This window comes from Rhyacophila brunnea, unplaced genomic scaffold (assembly GCF_057557595.1).
Source record: "Rhyacophila brunnea isolate RB1 unplaced genomic scaffold, BYU_Rbru_1.0 scaffold_2, whole genome shotgun sequence".
NCBI classification, from domain to species: domain Eukaryota; kingdom Metazoa; phylum Arthropoda; class Insecta; order Trichoptera; family Rhyacophilidae; genus Rhyacophila; species Rhyacophila brunnea.
In genome coordinates this window covers 43,804,302-43,826,956 of record NW_028232859.1, presented here as the reverse complement: position 1 = coordinate 43,826,956, position 22,655 = coordinate 43,804,302, and the positions used below count along the sequence as shown (strand labels likewise).

The following is a 22,655-nucleotide window of genomic DNA, read 5'->3' as shown; positions in this document are numbered from 1 at the left end:
TACCATATTTAGCAATATGTGCATTCAGCATTATGTGATGAAACTATTATGTTCACAATCTTTTTTTGACACTTCACAAAAAAGTGTTCCAATATTTTATTTAAGAATGCAAACATGATTTTCAAATGTTTTGTTATTACATTTAAAATAAAAATGAGGTTTTGAAGTGTAAGTGGAATGCAGATTGAACATGAAATTAGCAATTTAATGAATTACGAGACAGAAACAAAATATTAAATGAACTTCTGATATGGAATACTGCAAATGATTTTGGTGTTAGAAATTTAACCAACCATTATTTTTATATAATTGCAATAGTACCAACATTACAATATGTAATTTATTATATGAAAAGATAAGTTTCTACATTGGCAAGTATAATTTTATATATTGGCAATATTATTCTACTGGCGGCTCTCGTGGTGCAGTGGGTAAGGCGCTCGCCTTCCACCCGAGAGTTCCTGGGTTCGATTCCCGGTCATGACAAAAACATTTATGTGTTTTTCTCAAAGCCTGGGTGTTTGTGATTGTTCAAAATTACTAACCACCTTGTACGAAAAAGCAAGGACATGGTTATTAATAATTCTATAAAAAAAAAAAAAAATATTATTCTACTGACGATTGTACTGTTGACAGCCCTCATCTGGAGTATTAATTTCAAAATATTGTAGAAAATAAAGATGACTGTCATTACTTTCTGTAGTCCAATAAGGCGGGGCTCGCATGTTAGTGTAAAACGATAAACAGTTCTGATTTTCCCATTTAAAAATAGCATAAAATAAATATATTACAAATTCTTTCAGTTTTAATAGGCTACACCAAGAATTAGGTAGATTTTTTTATGAATAAAAACACTTTATAAATTCGTAAATAAATTTTATTTTGACAAAAATACAAAAGGGGATTTCGTTGATTAGGCATAAAATACACACCTTCAAGGCATTTTTTGCCATTGCCCTTTTCTTCAAACAATTGGGACATCTCCACTCCACTCCTTTCTCTTCCATCTCTTGGCCCATCGTTTTTGTGATGTTGACACATTTGCCGTGGAACCAGTCCTCGCACAGGTCGCAGCATATCATGAAGCGATTATTATGAGGCTGTTTGCAAATACACCATAGCCTGAAAGGACAAAAATATCACATCATTCAAAAATGAAGATTTCATCTTTCCAAGACACTTGGCGTTTGTACTTGTTGATGTCACGATTCATAAAATGAGTCAGTGGATTATGACTATGTGAGCGAAACACATGCCATAAAGCAATCTGTATAATATAACTCATTTTATAAATTATTTCAGTCTAACCTACAACAGTTGATCAATTTATTAGTTTACTAATTTTAGAAATGTAACAAGCAGAAGGCTTTTTGGTATTTCAGAATACTTGGTATATTTGCAATCTTTTACAATACTAATAAATAATAAAATATCTATGTTACACATTATGTGATTAGTATAATACAGCACAGTATACAAACACAGTTAATTCAAAATACACTGTATTTGTAATATAATGTATTCATAAAATCTATTTCTAGCAATTTCCACTAATTCAATGAATGAAACATAATAATACGTCACCACCAGTGGCGGCCGGTGATCTTTTGGATTGTAATTTTTGTGGGTGCGCTGGAAACAAATTATTGAAAAATGAATCGGCGTTGTTTTTGATTTGACAAAACGTTATTGACATTTGGGAAATTACCTGTATATTTTATATTTTTAATAAAACATGTTGCGAGTTACTTAAATCTTTATTGGTTTAGTTTTAAGAAACGATTGTATCTTTTGTAGTAGATAAATACCTCCTACTTTTAACGGAAGCCATCTTAATCTATATAAGTACATTATCTTTAGCAATTTTAACACTGTACGAATAATGATCACTATTAATTATTATGAAACTACACTTTGTGAAATAGTATTAAGATTATTAACTTATCACTAGAATTCATGAATTAATAATTTTCTATATTATAAATAACAAACATCATTTAGCGTTTAGTCAACACACAGGATAATAAAATATTAATTTTTCAAAAATGTGGTAGGTAGCAAAATTATTTTTATCTTTACCGATTTAAATTGGAGGACACATAAATCAAAATACGAGGGTGGGTCAATAAGTCCTTAGAAAAGCCGACAGGTGGCGCGACTAGTACTGTAAGCGGTTTGTTTTCATGCAGCGGCACTACCGATTCAGTATGCTGCGAAGTTTCAATCAGATTGGTCGGGTTGTTGTGTGTTTCTCGTACATTTAAAAAAAAAAATTTACTTGTTTACAAAAATGGAGAAAATTGAGTTGGATTTAGTTCACGGCATATCTGTTCCTTCACTTGCAACTATTTATAACTGGTTAAATGAATTTAAACGTGGTCGTACATCAACAAAGGATGAACCACGCTCAGGACGTCCTGTAGAGGTGACTACACCAGAAATGATCAATAAAATCCACGATATGGTGTTAAGTGACCGAAGATTAAAGTTGAGTGAGATAATTGAGGTTACAGGGATCTCAAAAGGTAGCGTCATTTCTATTTTACATGACAAATTGGGCATGAAAAAAATTTCTGCAAGATGGGTGCCGCGTTTGCTCACAGTCGACAATAAACGCAATAGGGTGGTGGCCTCTAAGGCCCTGTTGTCGCTCATGCAACGCAATCCGGATGAATTTTTTCGTCGCTTTGTGACTGTAGATGAAACATGGATACACCACTATACTCCCGAGACGAAAGAACAGTCAAAGCAGTGGATTGCGAAAGGCGAACCATGTCCAAAGAAGGCGAAAACCGTAAAATCAGCTGGTAAGGTTATGGCTACTGTATTTTGGGATGCACGTGGAATTATTTTCGTTGACTATTTGGAAAAAGGAAAAACAATAACAGGGGATTATTATGCATCTTTATTGGACCAGCTAAAAAACAAAATTGAAGAAAAACGGCCTCATTTAAACAGGAAAAAAATCCTCTTTCATCAGGACAATGCCCGTGTTCACACATGTTTACGATCAATGGCTAAAATTGAAGAATTGAAGTTCGAATTGGTCGACCACCCACCGTATTCGCCAGATTTTCCATTTTCCTTTTCCCAAACTTAAAAAAATGGCTAAGTGGACAACGTTTTTTTTCAAATGAAGAAGTCATCGATCGGATAAATGCTTATTTTGAGGACCTTCCGAAAACTTATTTTTCTGACGGTTTAAAAAAAATTGAGAAACGTCTAACCAAGTGTATTGAGCTCCAAGGAGATTATGTTGAGAAATAAAAAAAAAATACAAAAATAAAAACTGTTTTAATGCTTTTTTCTAAGGAATTGACCCACCCTCGTATCTTACTGACATTGTATTATATTTCTTACCCATTTTAAATTTTAACATTAAAAATTCTATTTTTTCTGGTTTTACAGGCATTTTACATAGGAGATTGCTAAATATTATACTAAACATAATTTGAAGTGTGAAGAGGAAGCTGTAGCGTCTATAATAACAAACCATAAATCAAATCTGTAATTGCTCTCTACTCAGATCAATGTGATGTCATTTTACCCGGTTGGCGCACGATGTTCACGAACTTACTCATGGCGAAAAGCACGGATTATGTTGTTTTATAATGGCTTTAGTTCATACTAAGCTTTGGGTTCATTTTAAGTAAACTAAATATATTGCCGGGGCTCAAATGATTTGAGTGAAGATGACGTATAAGGTGCATAGTGTCTGTATTAACGCCTATTGGCAGTATGGGCACATCATATTAATAACCTGGATAATATTAAAAACCTATGCAGAAAAAATATGATTTACGATGTTGAACGATGTTTCATAGCAATGCAAGCGGTGAAGTGCACTTGCATGATGTTAGACCAGCCGCCGCTGGTCACCACTGATATTATCGAAGTGAAAGAAATTGTATTTGAAACATTGTTACAAAATTGTAATAAAAAAATCTTTTTTCAAAGCTTCACTGTTTTTACCATACATTTTGTATTTCGTAATTTAAGATTTTTTTTGTTTTTGATCCCATCGATTTCAAATCAACAGGGTTTTACTGTACATGCAAATTTTTTCTTATCTAATTTATAACAATACTAACGTTTTTACACTCATGAATCTAACACGCTGAAGTCGATTGTCAAAGATGATGTCATTAAAAAATAATTTCAGCACACATACTGTTCCACAATATTTTATGTAATAAAAGCATATTATTATGTTCAACACAAAATTTTAAAATATGCACATACTACTGTTGAACACTAGATGACTTTATTGCTTATTATGTAGCATGCGGGATATGATATCAATGTATAGGTAAAACATTCTACAGTGGCACCATAGGCGTTACGCGTATGTATTGGAATTCCTTGCTGCAATGCTTCGTTTAATGCTAACAAACAATACCACTACAACTGCAAGTCGCTTTTTCCGTAACCATGGTGCCACTGTAGAATGATTTACCTATACAATGTAATCAATTATTACCTGTCAGGATCATCTTCTGAGTTCCAACTCTCATCAGATTCAATAGCATCATCGTCATCTTTGTGTACCGGTGCAGGAGCGGGCTGAACCGTGACGGGAGGCTGCTGGAGGGGCGTGGCTGGTTTTACTATTTTTTTGGCAGGAGCCTGTTGCGTTGCCCGCTTGATCATAACAGCCTGCGTGGCGGGCGTAGTCATCTTGCTGAGTGAGGGGTCGGCGGCGGGCGGGGCCGGTTCGCTGACGGAAGTATTCAAGAGACTCTTTCTCTTGGAGGAGCGGGTGGCGGGGGCCTCTATCGGAGGCAGCGTTATGATCCTACCGTTGCTTCGCATTATCTGGATCGGCTCCTTCCGGGGAGCGGTGGAAGGTAAAGCAGCCATTTCGATTTTGTTGAACTGATTGTTCAGCAATTCCATCTTAACTGTGGGATTGGGAGGCAGAACATCTTCAGGCGCGGCCACATCGGCCACCTTCCCCAGCACCTGTTTGTCTATCACCTCTTGGAGGTTCTCTGAGCTCTGAACGAGCTGCGCGACGTGCATCAGCAGGTCTTCGGTGAGACCCTCCTCCTCCGGCTGCAGCCCAGCTAGTAGGTCAAGACCGGGAGAGAGTGGGGCCTCGGGTACGCGGGCGGGGGCCGAGGGACCGGCAGAGAGACAGGGTCCCCCGGGGAGGGGATTCTTCTTTATAATGTTTGGCAAGAGGGAACTCTCAAAGTCGATCTGAGCGTCGTGAGATGGTGTTAAAATTTCCGGATTGGTATCCTGTAGCAGGCGAGTCAGCATCTCATCGTCCAGGGGTGACATAAGGTCGAGGGCCTTTCCGGGAGGTTTTGCATCTAGCCGCTGGCCGCTGAGATTTTTGGAGTGCGCTCTGGAACTGTTGGAATAGGTCTTGGTTTCACGCTTGGTCTTTGATAACTTCAGAGAGTCAGCGTCCATTCCGTCAGGAGAAACAGAGTCGGCAAACTCTGGTGGCCTCTCAGGCAACTCGACAGGACTCTTTTCAGGGAGTTTAGAGAATGTTTTAGTTTCTGTGGAATTTTTTCTAAGAACATCAGGTGTTGAAAACAGCGAAGTCATATCGTTGAGCAAAACGGTTATGTGCGGTGGCGGTTTCTTGTCTTTCTTAATAACAGACTTGGGGGATTTAGAGATGTCCGGTTTCAGTTCTAATTTTAATTTATCTTTAGCATTTTTCATGGAAGAGTAAGGATCGACCGTTGCAATCGGAGCAGCCGCAATCTCAGGAGATTTCAAAGGTTCTGTACCGATTACCTTTTTGGGATTTCTCCTGGAGTTGTTTAGCCGCGAGAACGTTTTAATTTTGACAGGTTTACCGATTTTCTCTAAATCTGCATCAGATATTGCATTCTTAACCAAAGTGATTCTCTTTGATTCTAGTTTTTTATTGAGCAGTTTCTTAACATTTTTATTGATGATAGATTTTGGTTTGAAATTTTTGCCGGCCTGCTTATTTTTGGAAAGATTACGGTAATCGGAATCGGAATCCCGATCTTCCTCCTGCAAGCTCTCACTGGAACTGCGATCTTTTTGAGGCGCCGCCGCATTCGCTCGGTTCTTTTTGAGCAAGAGAGCTCTGTTCTCCAAATGAACATTTCGATTGATATTAACTATCGGCGTAATATTGGAAGAGAGAGCAGATTTCTTTAAAAGGTCTACTCCTTTTAAAATTATCCGTGGATCAGTGATCAGCGGAATTGATGGAATTTTTCCTTTTGTCAATATTTTGTTTTCTAAAATTGTAATCTTTTTAGAACTAGGAATGGTTGATTTATGGACAACGACGGGAACGGGCTCGGTGTCAGGATACAGGGATTCGCTTTCCGAATGATTTTCAGACGTATAAGGGGTGTAGCAATGGTCATTTTGGAATGACAGCATGAAACACTCTTTGGAGATTTCATCATATTCACTTTCATTTTCTGAAAATAAAAAAAAAATAATTCAGAATCAATATAATATAGGAAAATTCAGGTGACCATAAAATTTATTCAAAAATAACCAGAAAACTATGAATGGAAAGATTTTCTTAAAAGACCGACAAAATCCGACTGTTAAAGCAAAATGAAGGCATTGGTCGAAACATTACTCACAAATTATTTTGATAAATTATGTTCCCCATGTATAATGTTTGAGACTATCACTGTTGTTTATGTTACATTCATACTAACACCACACCACAGTACACTACCTCAGTATCTCTTGAAAATGGGCTCTGCATCAAGCCCGTTGGGAAGAGGAAGAGCATGTGGTGACAGCTATTACAATACCCAAATGTAAATCATGTATAACGACATGCACACAAGTAATTTGTAATTTATTATAAAAAAACTATAGACGATCCGATTATGTTGAGCGTTGGCTACTTGGGCATAATATTAAACTTTAGTGTGAGGATTATGTATTGGATACAATTTTTTTCCTTACTTATTAAGACTCTCAGATTTTGCTTTTTCTATAAAAATAGGGGGCATGGAACTGTCCATTCTGATCTTTCCGGAACTCATATATTCATACTATTGTTTTTGAAAAAAGAACGATCAGGGGATGGATTTTTTTTTAAACCTATCGCAAGCCATAGGATAATAATAGTATAAGATAAATACCAATCGAGACTGACTGACTGATGATAAATTGGACAACTGTTTTATCAATTACCCACCCGATGTAGAAAAAATATCAGATGAAATTTATCATTCATCACATGTCTTCTAATTAAACTCTTAATGATTTATTACATACTAATCATTATAATGAATATTAATATACATATAGTATTTTTTCCATACAAATATCACAACTTGGAGTTGATTCCATGGTATATACTTATTATAATATAATATTTAAAAAGTAATTCCAATGTCTGAAAGGTTTGCCACCCACCAATATACGGGAATACGTATTGTATAAATCTTACCATCGAGTAGGGGCTCCAATCCATCCGTATTGTAAAATGAGTTGACCGTTAAATTAACATGAGGGATGGAGTCATCGTCGGAGCTGTGATCGCTGGCATCCTCCGGCTTCCCATCCTCGTTTATGTGCACCACACTGATGGAAGTATTTTCATAGCTCTTCTCTTCTGATATATGTGGACAAATAAATACATGTCAATCACATTTTACGATCGAAATACTATAATGTGGATTAATAACAATAATACGAGGGTGGGTCAATAAGTCCTTAGAAAAGCCGACAGGTGGCGCGACTAGTACTGTAAGCGGTTTGTTTTCATGCAGCGGCACTACCGATTCAGTATGCTGCGAAGTTTCAATCAGATTGGTCGGGTTGTTGTGTTTCTCGTACATTTAAAAAAAAAATTTGCTTGTTTACAAAAATGGAGAAAATTGAGTTTAGAGCTGTTATTAAAAATTTTAATATAAAAGGGTTAACAGCAAAGGAAATAAAAAATGAGTTGGATTTAGTTCACGGCATATCTGCTCCTTAACTTGCAACTATTTATAACTGGTTAAATGAATTTAAACGTGGTCGTACATCAACAAAGGATGAACCACGCTCAGGACGTCCTGTAGAGGTGACTACACCAGAAATGATCAATAAAATCCACGATATGGTGTTAAGTGACCGAAGATTAAAGTTGAGTGAGATAATTGAGGTTACAGGGATCTCAAAAGGTAGCTTCATTTCTATTTTACATGACAAATTGGGCATGAAAAAAATTTCTGCAAGATGGGTGCCGCGTTTGCTCACAGTCGACAATAAACGCAATAGGGTGGTGGCCTCTAAAGCCCTGTTGTCGCTCATGCAACGCAATCCGGATGAATTTTTTCGTCGCATTGTGACTGTAGATGAAACATGGATACACCACTATACTCCCGAGACGAAAGAACAGTCAAAGCAGTGGATTGCGAAAGGCGAACCATGTCCAAAGAAGGCGAAAACCGTAAAATCAGCTGGTAAGGTTATGGCTACTGTATTTTGGGATGCACGTGGAATTATTTTCGTTGACTATTTGGAAAAAGGAAAAACAATAACAGGGGATTATTATGCATCTTTATTGGACCAGCTAAAAAACAAAATTGAAGAAAAACGGCCTCATTTAAACAGGAAAAAAATCCTCTTTCATCAGGACAATGCCCGTGTTCACACATGTTTACGATCAATGGCTAAAATTGAAGAATTGAAGTTCGAATTGGTCGACCACCCACCGTATTCGCCAGATTTAGCCCCCAGTGACTTTTTCCTTTTCCCAAACTTAAAAAAATGGCTAAGTGGACAACGTTTTTTTTCAAATGAAGAAGTCATCGATCGGACAAATGCTTATTTTGAGGACCTTTCGAAAACTAATTTTTCTGACGGTTTAAAAAAAATTGAGAAACGTCTAACCAAGTGTATTGAGCTCCAAGGAGATTATGTTGAGAAATAAAAAAAAATACAAAAATAAAAACTGTTTTAAAGCTTTTTTCTAAGGAATTATTGACCCACCCTCGTAGTTAATACATTACTGATTATGAAATTCAATAGTACTCTCTCAGTAATCTGCCGCTTGATTATCCGACAACTACTATAATCTGCTGTTATTTTTACTAGTTGAAAGCACAAAATTAAACTCTATAATTCACTAGTATTCGTATGTCAAATTCAGTAGTTCGCCGCGTATAAGTATGCAACGCAGATGAGACGGGTTTATTTTGGAAATTTCTCCATCGTAAAACGTATGTTTATTGCGAAGAAAGTAATGCACCAGGGAGGAAAGTGCCCAAGGACAGCATCACAATTATGTCATGCTCCAATGCAACTGGGACACACAATCTGAAGCTTTCGGTCATAGGAAAAGCTAGGAATCCTAGGCCATTCAAGAATATCTACTTCAAGTGGTTTACAAAAATCAGAACAGGGCGTGGATTACAAAAGAAGTATTTTATGAATGGTTCCATCAAAATTTTGTGCCTGAAGTGAAACGATTTTTATTTGAGAAAAATCTCCCACAAAAAGCTCTCCTTGTGCTGGACAACACCCCTGGTCACGGTTCAAATGATGAATTATCATCCAATGACGGTTCCATAAAAACAATTTTTATGGTTATTGTTGGTTTACAGAAAGCCAGGGGCAAACGAATTTTGAAAATAGCCGATATGCTGAATTATTTGTTAGGTTAGGTTTTCATTCTTGAATTCATGAATTTTTCCAAAATCGACTATGAAAATTGGCACGGTTTCAGCCTGGCTTCCTGTAAACTGACTTCACTGAAAATTTTAATAGATACAATAAGCATAGAAGGGGACATTTCCCAAACCGTACATAGAAATTAACAAAAAAAACAGTGTATTTAACATATCCTCCATGAATCAAGATGGTGAAACCCAAGAATCTATTACGATGGATAACAGAAAGTTCTGAGGTGTATGCGCCACTTCTAACTGAAGACGAGCTCATAAATATATTAAGAGGCTTGGATTCCGAGGATGAAGACAATAATTGTCAACCGACTGCAGCTCGTACAGTCAAACCAGAAGATGCCGACAGTGCCAAAATCCAATATTCGATCCGGTATCTCTGGTCATCACACTCTGAGCAACGTTTGATTTTAGCTAATCGGATTCCTTTTGGCATTCTTAGAGCGGCATTTGCATTGATACACCTAAACTACACTCCATCATAACACATATCTTTTGATAATGACCTTTGCAATGAGCCCGAAACGTCGGGGAAATAAAAAAGAAGAATCTACTATGATAAAAAACAACCGTGAGTTTATAGGATTTAAGAATCAAGTTTCTTCCTTTTTGAAAAGTTCTCCTTGGAATTTATCAGTATTGGGAGCTTGTTGGTTTTAAGGCTTTTTATTGCTCTTCAACTCATGCTTGAAAGGTGTTTCTTTATCTGCAATATCGCTGTATCCATCGCCATCGCTGAATCTAGAGTCATCAGATCGCCATTTAGTAGATGATTGTTTTACCCTCAGAGTAATAATATAAGGAGAGTGGGTATTGTTCGGAAAAATGAAGCCATGTTTCTTGCGCATATCGCACAGTAGAACTTCAATTTTATTATTATTAACTTAACTATTTAATGTTATACCATCATGTTGCTTCTCAGTAGAGTTACCAAATTTAAACACAACATAGTTAACCATATTATCTACTAAATTAACTAAAAATAATTACCACTAACTTTATTATTAACACAAAAACAATAAATTTCAGCAACACATGCTCACGGTTTTTAAATGACTCGTCATCCAAATCAATATTTACCGGCGATGTGTACAAAAAATATTTAATTCAGCCGTAGAAATTCTATCTTACTCTAACGCATATTCCAGAGATAAGAGCGTGCCAAATGCTTTCTCACTCGCACCTATGTTTCGTTTTGTTCAGGCCTTGGTTTTACCCAACAATCTAGTATTTTAGATTTTTCGGTTATGATGCAACTGTCAGTGTCTCTACACAAGCATATCTTCGGTTTAAATTCCTTGAGTAGTGTTTGTTCTCTGGAAAAATTATCGGCTAAGGTTTTTTTCGCTGAAAAATTCTATGATGCTCACCTTGGCCTTAATTATTAAAGATTGTTTACGCATTCTATCACAAATGTAAGAGAAGCTCATAATTTTAAGAGATCTTTGACACAAACTTAATCAAATCAAAGTATACACGGGTTTTCATTGTTTATAATACAAATATCTAAAATAAATAAACTTATATTGCATGTGCATGGATTTACTGGCACCAATGGTGTGTAAATTAAACTATCACAATAATAACTGTATTCATACAAAAGTGCTGACTGTCTCGCCAATCTCATTCTTCAAATATAATTAAGACGCGTTATTGTCATTGTATGGTGCTATTTAAAATTGGTAAATGTCAAAATGCTCTGTAGGTGTAGTTTGTATTTTTACTGGCAGGTTCGCCACTCGTTCTACTACGCAAATTCCAACTATCGCGTGAAAATACAATAGCCGCTGAACTTTTTGATCCATGAATGATACATATATACCAGGGATGGGCATTGAGGTCAACGAGAGCCACATTCTGGATTTTCATATATATAAAGAGCCACACCATAGTCACGTTCTCACGTAATATTAAATACACAATTTCAAATAAAACAGAGAAAATAAAAATTGGGAAAGAAAACACAAATTAGTTCAAAATTTATTTAATAAAAATAAAGTAAGTATAATAAAAAGTATATTTATCATTTTTAGCTAAATCTCTAAAATTTGGAAACTCGCAAAAATACAAGTATAACGGGGAAAGAAAATACCTATATTTTTATCAAGATATATTGGGGGCTGCATTTAATCCAACGAAGAGCCGCATTTGCCCACGTCTGATATTTACTTACACTATAATAAATGTGTTGACACGTGCATTTTCTTGTTATGGCCGCGATAATACGTTTTGTCAGCTGTAAAACCTATAAACGGTTATAAACTCGTTTGATTCTTCAATGATTGTTTAAATGCGCTTCGAATGGTCTTCAGTATGAGACTACTTATGTTGGGTCTTTTTACTGGTTCTCCGCCACCGCTTCCTGTCATCTGTCAGTGAGCGCAGTGTTGCCAACCCAACTATAATTATAGTACATTTTGGTTTGCATACTATTAACTCGATGGTTGCCACAGATGAGATATCTCGGCAAATGGCGGAGTGCCCGTATTTAAAAGTACTTTTGGTGGCGTATTCTTGCGCCGTATTAACTTATATTGACAATCTGGTAAAAACGGAACATACATTGACATCTGTTGAAGTTCTCCAAAATATTTTATAAAGTGTCATTTTATAAATACTTTTAAGCGATTTATCGGTAAATTTCGAAAACTGTTTCAGCTGACAGTATACAGATGTCATAAGGGCTGCCACTTGACTTAAAATATTCATGATTGTTTTGAACGCGCGTGGTTCTATTTTGCTCAATTTTTGCGTGTTTTTCGTACTATTTTCAAATAATATTACGAAAATATTTGTTATTACCTGTTCGCGTTATATTTGCTCCGATTTTATCAGCGTTTTGCTAGTGATATCGGTCTCTTTTCATAACTTTTAAAAAAATAACCTATTCCTTTATGCCAAGTTCTTTGTTCTAGTGAAGTGTTTTACAACTCTTCAAAAATAATTAATTGCTTTGTGCTAAGTTCTTTGTTCTAGTGAAGTGTTTGTGCGTGGTTCTATTTTGCTCAATTTTTGCGTGTTTTTCGTACTATTTTCAAATAATATTACGAAAATATTTGTTATTACCTGTTCGCGTTATATTTGCTCCGATTTTATCAGCGTTTTGCTAGTGATATCGGTCTCTTTTCATAACTTTTAAAAAAATAACCTATTCCTTTATGCCAAGTTCTTTGTTCTAGTGAAGTGTTTTACAACTCTTCAAAAATAATTAATTGCTTTGTGCTAAGTTCTTTGTTCTAGTGAAGTGTTTGTGAATGTAGCTATTTTTTTAGTAATTTGTACTAAGTTTCGGTATTTGTTCTATATAATAAAAACATTTATTTACGATATTCCTCTAAAAATGGATGCAGAAGACTTTTTGAGTGAGTTAGAACAAGACCCTGGAATTACATTAGTCAGATGAAAGCGATGTAGAAATGGATGATTTAGAAGGCATTCCTGAAAATTTTGATCAGTCTGCCAACCCTGTCTGACAATGAAAATTTGAAACTGGTTTAACTTCAAGAATAAAACTCTAACATTCGATGCAAGATATAATATTTGGTAAGTAAATTATAATTTAATAAACACAACAAAAAAAAATTTTAGACAACTTTTGTTTTTACAAAAAATATTTGGCCTGATAAGCACTGCGGCGTAATTTATTTGCGGCTTCGAAAAGGTTAAAAAAATAACATTTTCGTCCGCGTACTATTAAACAAGTATAGTACGTCAAAAATACCACAATTTTGAAAAATGGAATTAATTGAATTCGCCGGTTGTGCGAATATTCCCCATTGCTTATTTCATTGCGTTTAAAAGTTATGGTCTATATTGTCGATGTTTAATACTTTGGACGCGGAAGACGCACACGGTGCGTAATGACCAGGCGGCCGATCGATGTAATTAACGTGCATTTTAAAGAGGGCAATTAAAATCTCATTATCTATTCAGCAGCGAAAGCGTTAAAGTTCAATAAAATGTTCGTACTTCAATCACAGCAAATCGTAATAATGTGAAGCGAGGGACGTAGGAAGTATAATCTATATAATATCTGTACCTCAGAGGCAGACAGATGCAACTCCATTTTTGGGGAAAATGATTTTTTTTAAGAATCGTCATGCTAAAGGCTTTATTTATTAGATGCAGAGAGATGGAAGTCCTAGTCCAAGATATGCATAGAATAAAGATGCAAGTGCCATACCTACCTTAGAGGCAGAAGGATGCAAATCCAATAATCCACTAAGATAAAATTCTCTCAAACCGTCTGCAATATGTACTAGACAAGAACCAGCCAGGAGAACGAGCTTTAGAGGATACAGCACTATGGACCATATCCAAGTCATCAGAGAAATCAGAGCGGTAACAGGAATACAACCTGCCGCTATCCATGGGACTATGAGAAAGGGTTCGATTCCATAAAGAAATTTTCAATACTCGATGCACTCAGAAATCAAGGAATCCCCGGGCGCTATATAAATATTTTCAATAATATATACAGTAGCGCAACAACATCTCCATAAACCATCGCCATCATTTCCTATCAGCAAAGGAGTCCGACAAGGTGATACAATCTCACCTAAACTATTTACAGCTACACTTGAAGACTTATTTAGAGAACTTGACTGGAATGACGCGGGCCCCCATAAATGGAGAATACGTGAGTCATTTGCGCTTTCCCGATGACAATAAATAGTAGTTTGCAAGACTCAGAAGACCTCCAAAGCAGAATGCAGGAACTCGCTAGAGTAAGCAACAAAGTAGGCTTGAAAATAAATGTGTCAAAGAAGAAAGTCATGTTCAACTGCTATGCGGGCCAAAAAAGATCCTCATCAATGGCATTCAGCTCGAACACGTGAAAAACTACATCTATCTGGCACAACAAGTGTCTATAGATGGATGTATATTTGATGAAATTGTTTGCAGAGTAAAGCTAGGCTGGAGTGCTTTTGGCCGCCTGAATAATTTCTTCAAAAATGACCTCCCACTGTGCCTAAAGTGCAAAGTGTTCAACCAGTGTGTACTTCCCGTAATCACAGGCGTGTGAAACATGGACCCTAAGTAAAAGAGAGATCCAGAAACTTAGAGTAGCACAACGTGGAATGGAAAGGTGCATGCTGGGCATAATGCAAACGGACAAAAAGAAGAATGAGTGGATAAGGGAACGGACAAGGATTAATGATGTGATAGAGTTTGCTAAAAACCTCAAATGGAAATGGGCTGGACACATAGGTCGAAAAAAGAACAATCGTTGGACAAATTTATTCATCCAATGGTATCCAAGAGGTACAAAACATCCGCAAGGTAGATCTAGAGGCCGCTGGATCGATGAAATGATAAAGTTCTGCGGAAAAACTTGGCAACGCAACGCACAGGGACGAAGGAAGTGGAATCAACTTGGAGATTAGCGAGGCCTTCATCCAGCAGTGAATAGATTCAGGCTGGTGATGATAATGAATACATAATAAAATTTGAAAAAAAATGTGTTTTGCTTTGTTATATTTATACCTATAAATTTTTTAAATTTATAATTTGTTTTATTTTGGCTAGGTAAATAAGATACAAATCCACATTTAACAAAATATTTTTAGAGGCAGAAGGATGCAAATCCACACTATGTTTTTTATTTTATTTTTTTAGATATAAAATTGCATTATATTTATTCCTTTCTTACATATTTCAGAAGTACTTTAATTGAATTAGAATAAAAAAATAATGATCATTATATGTATATTTTCTTAGAAGTTATGAATATTCGTTTAAAATAAAAATTGTTTTTTGGCTCTCCTGAACAATTGGGTATTTGGCATTTGCATCCATCCGTCTGCCTCTGAGGTACAGATATTAATAATATAAGATCCGTGTGCGATATTAGTCTATGGACGTAGTCTTGCGTTGTATACTCTAAAAAACTAACATGACAGTTAATGACGGCGGGCGGCGTTAGCATTTTTCAGTCGTAAGAGGTGTTTTAATAAAGCAGGGCATCGGAATTTCTCGAATTCTCTGTTATGTTTATGTGACGAACAAAAAACTTTTTAACACATCCTATAATTTTTGCCGAAATACTATAATGTCTTGGACCGCGTACTATAATTCGAGGACAAAATGATAGCTGAATTCCAAAATGGCGACTGACAGATAACGACGACAGAGAACCAGTAAAAAAAGCACCCTTATGTTATTGATTGGTGATAGACATAGAAGCAATACATTGACACAAGGGCAAAATAATAATGCTCACCGAGAAGAGAGTCCAATACTGCTTTCTCAACGGAGTAGGTTCCATCCTTATTTGCAAAAACAACCAGTTGGTTTCCAGGTTTAGGATTTTTTCCACTTATATCTGAATAATTTGTAATAACAGTATTCGACATTGTCGAATTATTCACTAGTATAACCTGTAAATTAAAAAAAAATATTAGTAACTACCCAAGTAGTGAGAAGTTGACAAAAAAGCGCGGAAATCAATTATCAATGCTACCAACGTCGTTTAATAAATTATTGCATAAAATACACTATATTAACTTTAATAATAATAAAATTGTAATATTAAAAGGAAATGTTTTTACAAATTACTGATTTCGTTGTAGCAAAATGTCAGTTTTCGACGCCCAGCTTGACAAACGCATAACCAGTATTAGGGATACGCCGCCATTTTTCTCAGCGTTGTTAAATCGATGAAAATAATGCACAATATATCGAGAACTTACCTAGTTATGGAGCCAATTATATCATTATACCATTCAGTTTATGGTAATCTATCCATTGAATTCAAAATCATCGCCAGGTTTTATTAAATTACTCAATTATATCATTTTTATTATCTCGTTTTATTTTACTCCATGGAACGAGTTCAGTGCATCATAGATCATAGAGATTGTCTATGTCATAGAGTTAACACCATAGAGTAAAGATTCAATGGAAAGTGCTGCCAGCTTCATGATTTCAAGAATTTAAATTAAATATAGGTACATAGACAAAAAGATTGGCAGAGGGAGCACACAAATGTCAGCCTACTCGTTTTGTGAACCAAAGTTGTATCAAGTCTTCAATCTCTTTGTACATAAATAATAATATTCTCCTGCAAGTTTCCTGCGTACCTAATAAATATGCTAATCTGTTCTTATGCTAGGTATAAATATTGGGCAGGTTCTTTTCAGGCTTTGCTGAATCTAGTTGTTCTTTGCATCCGACTTTCACAGACAAAAATATGTAGGCCGTCAAGATAGTAATACCTCATAGGTACCGGAACGAGTAAAGAGTTATAGCGCCCGTACACGTGCATGGAATATTACTGTCGGCAATCGTGCTTGTTTTAAACTAGCTATCCTTCATGTAACCTTACCATTGTACACAGTGACAAGGATTTCAATCGAGTGCCCGGCTTTTACTAATAACCAGGCACTCGATTAGTTTACACAATATGTACGCCGTACAGGTAATTGTATTAGTAAATTCCAAGCACTCGATTGGTTTATTCACGTTTTCATTCAAAAACATCTATTCCAAATGGAAAGGTTACGTGACAGAGAGTCTACCGTGACAAAAAGGCCATCCTCCCACGGCGCAACTGAAATCTGATGGAACTAGTTGGTGAAGGAACTCATAAACTGACCAATGTGATGCTTCGCACACGGCGCTACTGAAACCCAGTTGAAATAATATTCACATAACCTCAAACTGTCAAACTCAACTATCAACCGTGTTGTACAAAAACTGACAACACGCGCGCTGCAGCGTTTACATACGGTTATTTTGATTTTCCAATTAATATTTAACCAATTTTGGTAAGAAAATATGATTTTTCACCGAAATCTAATGATGTTGGTACCACTGTTTTACGGTGACTGGAAACATCAGAGACCGCGCGACTAGCATGTCGCATCTCTTCGCGACCGTTTTGAAGCTGAGAGATTCCAGTCTCGCCGCCATTGAAAATATTGAAATACATTAGCTAGATACTGGCTGGAATTTTAGTTTCAGTTCCGACGGACATAAGTTGCGCCATGGGAGGATGGCCTTACTATTTACATGTAAAAGTGCTGCTGTCTCTCCAACAGTGTTGCCAACCGTACTATAATTATAGTATTTGTACTATAATTTTGGTCCGCGTACTATGTACGATATAAAACAGGTATAGTACGCCTAAAATACTATAATTTTGAATAGGTACTAAAATTTCGATATTTCCGTTCGACAAATTGGTACAAAGTACCATAATTTCACAATATAAGAAGATTTGGAGAACATTGAAAAAAAATTGCTCGAAAACCGTAGAAAAATCTCTTGACTGGTTTAAAATGAAATTTCTTGAATTCGTCGGTAAGCATTTTTGGTCGGAAGAGATACCTAAATAAAAAGGGGTCTCGGGTTTCTCAAATTCTCGGTTATTTTTTCTGAGATACAAAAAACCTATACAATTTCAACAAATGACAACGCGTACTATATTTTTTCCCCAAATACTATAATTTTGGAGGCTCTGTACTATAATTCCACTTTGAACAGATGACAACACTGCTCTCCAATCTCATTCTTCAAGAGTAAGCGAGACGCGAGGTTGTCATTTTATACTACCTACTATCTGACAGGTCGTATTGAAAATCTGATAAGCCATTTCCCACTAAAGAAGGAAGCCGATACATTACACGACTCCCGTTGTCTATGGATGACCTGTCATTGTCTATAAAGTGCTCATACTGACGCGTCTGTCGTATTCACTTGTCGGAGTATTCTTAGTTTCAGATTAATTTAACGTATCTTGGAGACCTTGGAGTTCATCTGATTTAGTGGTTATGTGTTATTAATAATTTGAAGTGACGATCAAAGTAAATAAACTTCTTCTGTGTATAATAATATCATAATACACTAAGACGTTGTTTGTCAATGTGACAGTCGATTCTAAACGACAATAACTAATAACTTATTTATACTCTTCAGTCATTAAACTCTGCTTGTAAGTACGTTATGAATAAATAGTATGGCAGTGGACCACTCGTCGCTTGTGCAAAAAGTTATGCTCAGTCTTTATTAATCTAAAGATGGCGGTGGTTAACCTCAAAATGAGTAGGTAGTTCGTTTTTTTACGGGCGTGTTCGCCCCTATCGCTTTACTGCGCAAACGAAGCTCGAAAATAATCTTACTTGCGGGCTGAAATTTGGAACCTTCCAAACTTGTTTGATTTATGCACGCAATCTTGCCAACTGCAGGATAATACATATTGTTTCCCCATACATTTTACTGTGTACAGTGAACCTATGCACGTGTAAACGGGATATTAAGCTTTGACAGTGGCATGAATTGTATAGGTATCTACTTCACCAAAGAGATTGAAGACTCTTTTTGTACCTACTTCACACATTAAAATCATTAAAAGATTATAAAAAAATGTTGGTTTTAGAAAATATGAGTTCGGCGGTTCGGCATTTCCGCTATTTTTTATAGATCGAGTTAAACCGATAAGTACTTTATCACGTATTACGTTAGTGTTTAATTGAATAATATTATGATTGATGGGGTTTAGGTATATCAAATTCCACCGTGCAAATATGCTCGTAATACAAAGTGAATAGTGGTTAGAGTACATATTATCTGATAAGGAACTATTCAATTATAAATAATAAAATATATATCTAGTCTAAGTATAGGTAATCAAGTAGCTTGTAAAGTAGCTCAATGTCATCGATGCTAGTAAAGTAGACCGCCTTTCAACTTTTCTCGGTAGATTGTTTACAATCTGCTTGTTAGCTTGTTCGATGACGACACTTATCGAGTTTACAAGCAAATTGTAAATTCGCCAACACAAGCAGCTTGTAAAGTAACTCAATGTCATCATGGCAGCGCCATCTTTAGATTAATTAATGCGGACGCTCCATTGGCACGCAAGTCAGACGAATCAGTCTTCGGACTTTTTTTTCACGTGGAGCAGCCCAGATCTGGGGACTTTTTAATCCGCAGACCAGGCTCGTTGGATTTCAAACATGTTTGATATTACTCTCCGAGTTGCCAGACTTCGTCCGTCGATCTCTATGCAAATTCAATTTGACATTAATACGCGATAATTTGGACCGAAAAAAAATCTGGGGTATTGTTTTAAACATTTTCATTGATTAATTTAACAAAATTAACAATTTACACATTAGAAAATGATAGATTTATCAAATTTTTTTATTTGTATTTATGAAATTCATAAAATAAAACGTAAAACTTGTGTTGTTTTCATTGCTATATTATTTTATGCAAGCCTACATATAAATAACACAAAAGTATAGGATTATCGGAAGACATTACGATAATCGCAACTTTTGACAGCTCGACTTTTTTATTTGTTCGTTGATCAGTAGCAGAGCATAGACAAATCAGACGATTTAATTGATGAGCCTCCAAATCCGCGGCTAGCTCCAAGGGTTGGAAGTGGAAGTCAATCACATGAGGAGTAGCAGGCCAAGGTTTTGCAGTAGGCGGTGACCACATAAGTCACCATATTAAAACTCACAGCAAAGTTAGAAAAGGTCTATATTATATTGTTCACGTTTACAAAGTTCACAATGATTCACAAAAGTTCACAATGTTATAATTAATTATAGTTCGGAAAGTTAATATTATTCATATAATTGTTCAGTATACGGTCGTACGTCAAACGTCAAACGAGAAATATTAAATTCGAAAAATTTCACAATTATTCCAATGTATCAAAGGGTCACCACTACTGGACTTGAGAACCGATGCTCGAATGAAATGAAAGTTTGAAAAATTTCGGGACCTCCGTTGAAGAACCGCTGTACGAAAACTAAACTTCGCGTTCAAAATGTTATGCCAGCGCTCCATTGGTGAGCCAAAAGTCCGAGGACAATAAATCGTCCGATTTGTCTATGCCCTACTACTGATCAATGAACGAATAAAAAAGTCGAGCTGTCAAAAGTTAAAAATTGCGATTATCGTAATGTCTTCTGATAACCCTATAATTTTGTGTTATTTATATGTAGACTTGCGTAAAATAATATAGCAGTGAAAACAACACAAGATTTACGTTTTCTTTTATGAATTTCATAAATACAAATAAAAAAATAATTGGTAAATCTCTCATTTTATAATGTGTAAATTAACAAATAAATCAATGAAAATGTTTAAAACAATTACAGATTTTTTTGCGGTCCGAATGATTGCGTATTAAGAGGACGTTCTACAGAATTGGCCTTGAGAATTGAAAATATGATTTTTTAACATGTGGTCCATAATATCTGGTCTACTAGTTAATATAAAAAGGTCGTGTCAAAGTTGTTTGTGTTAATAAATTTGCTCTGTGACTGATCCGACTCATATTTCACATTTATTTCATCAGGGCTGTCGAAGACATAAATCATAATATATATTTATAATTTTAAATTTTTATTTATAATATATATTATTTAAGTTTTGTGCATCTAATGCCGGGTCCACACTGGCAACAAGTTAATTTGCTGGCAACCTCGTTAGATTTTACGATAATTATTGTAAAATTTCTTAAGCAATTATGGTAAGTATCGTAAAATTTAATGAGGTTGCCAGCAACTTGTTGCCAGTGTGGAAATGGCTTAATATCCACTGTGGTTCACGTAGTGGCATGGACCTGGGGTTAGCTAATTCAGGAAGTCAACACCCATGATAGAATTTTTTCCAGTTTTGGTTGTATTATATTCCAAAACTCTTCTGTAAAAATCGTTTCCGAGTTTATAAATGGAAATTTCTCGGTGTACATAGTAAAAAAACCTACGAATAAAAAAAGACAAAAAGGAACATACTGATTCATCGCAGTAAAATCTGGTAATCAAATTCGCCATTTTGAAAAGCGACGATTTTGCGTAAACAAATATCACGTGGTCTGTACGTGTGCGGCAAACTTCGAATGTGTTTGTAATTTTGTGCAAAGTGCGAATGTAATGTTTTCAAATAATTGATATGGATTAATTATACCATCGTATTATTTTCTCGAAATCATAAACATACTATAATAGTATTTGAGTATCAACCTATGTTCAATTTGAATTGGGTTATAATAATAACATACCCGTATATATATCAATAGTATGTTTGCTACAAAATCCACCCAAGCTATCAGTACGTACTTGCACAGGTTTGATTAAAAACCATGATGAAATTAACATTTAAAAAATATGAATGCTTAATATTATGTTGACAGCCCTGTTTTCTGATCGGCTTCATCTCGCAGGTGTTCATAAAATAATAATAATTCTCTGCGCGGCAGAAATTATCAGTAATAATAATAATATTTCTTGAAATAAAATCTCCGATGATTAGTGATTTTTGCAAAAAGATCGATTTAAATTGACGTAGTTACGACGCCGAGGTCCTTTTTATACTGAATTATATTTGAACGGCGGGCTCTTCAGCGGGCCCTTAATGTCAAATCGAATTTGCATTGCGATCGGAGGTAAAATATCAAACATGTTTGAAATCCAACTAGCCTGGTCTGCGGATTAAAAAGTCCGCAGACCTGGGGTGCTCCACGCGAAAAAAAAGTCCGAAGACTGTAAATCGTCTGACTTGCGTGCTAATGGAGCGCCGGCTTTAAAGTACCAGGTAGGTATTTATTTCGAAATTATTTTATTGTCCTCGGATGTTTGGCTCGCCAATGGAGCGCTGGCATTAGATTACTTGAGTCGGCAATGCATCGATCCTTTATAGGTAGGTACATGATTTTACACACGCTTCGATTTAACAAGTAAAAGTGATATAAATCTAACAAACCATTGTAATTTTTATAAATATATCTATTGGTTCTTCGTGATCACTCATTTATTAAAAAAATTACAAGCCAAAGAATATGATATTAGTCGCTCATCGATCACCCTTTAATAATTTGTTAATCAGTAATATTATTAATTATTTCAGATGTATATTTGATAATAAAAGGAACTTATAATTTTTACGCCGAGAAAATATCCCAATATTCCCTTTGAACTAGACGAGGATATTTATGAAAAATAGTTTTTAATGAAGGTTTCTTCATAATACCTATATCAAACCTTTCTTGAT

General features: G+C 35.6%; 1 protein-coding gene across 2 annotated transcripts in view; it reads right to left on the bottom strand.

The window, feature by feature from the left end:
- The window catches only part of LOC147072361 (uncharacterized), a 61,208-nt gene extending 44,700 nt beyond the window's left edge, over positions 1 to 16,508 (bottom strand). The window contains exons 1-5 of one of the 2 annotated variants that reach the window (XM_085947679.1): positions 16,334 to 16,508; positions 15,865 to 16,021; positions 7,421 to 7,585; positions 4,481 to 6,425; positions 933 to 1,122 (exon numbers count right to left, since the gene is read on the bottom strand). In XM_085947679.1, coding sequence (XP_085803805.1) covers positions 933 to 1,122; positions 4,481 to 6,425; positions 7,421 to 7,585; positions 15,865 to 15,997 — 2,433 coding nt within the window. In that variant the 5' untranslated portion in view covers positions 15,998 to 16,021; positions 16,334 to 16,508. The remainder of the gene's footprint in view (positions 1 to 932; positions 1,123 to 4,480; positions 6,426 to 7,420; positions 7,586 to 15,864; positions 16,022 to 16,333) is intronic. The other variant, XM_085947680.1, reaches the window with a different exon arrangement.
- Positions 16,509 to 22,655: the final 6,147 nt, after the last annotated feature.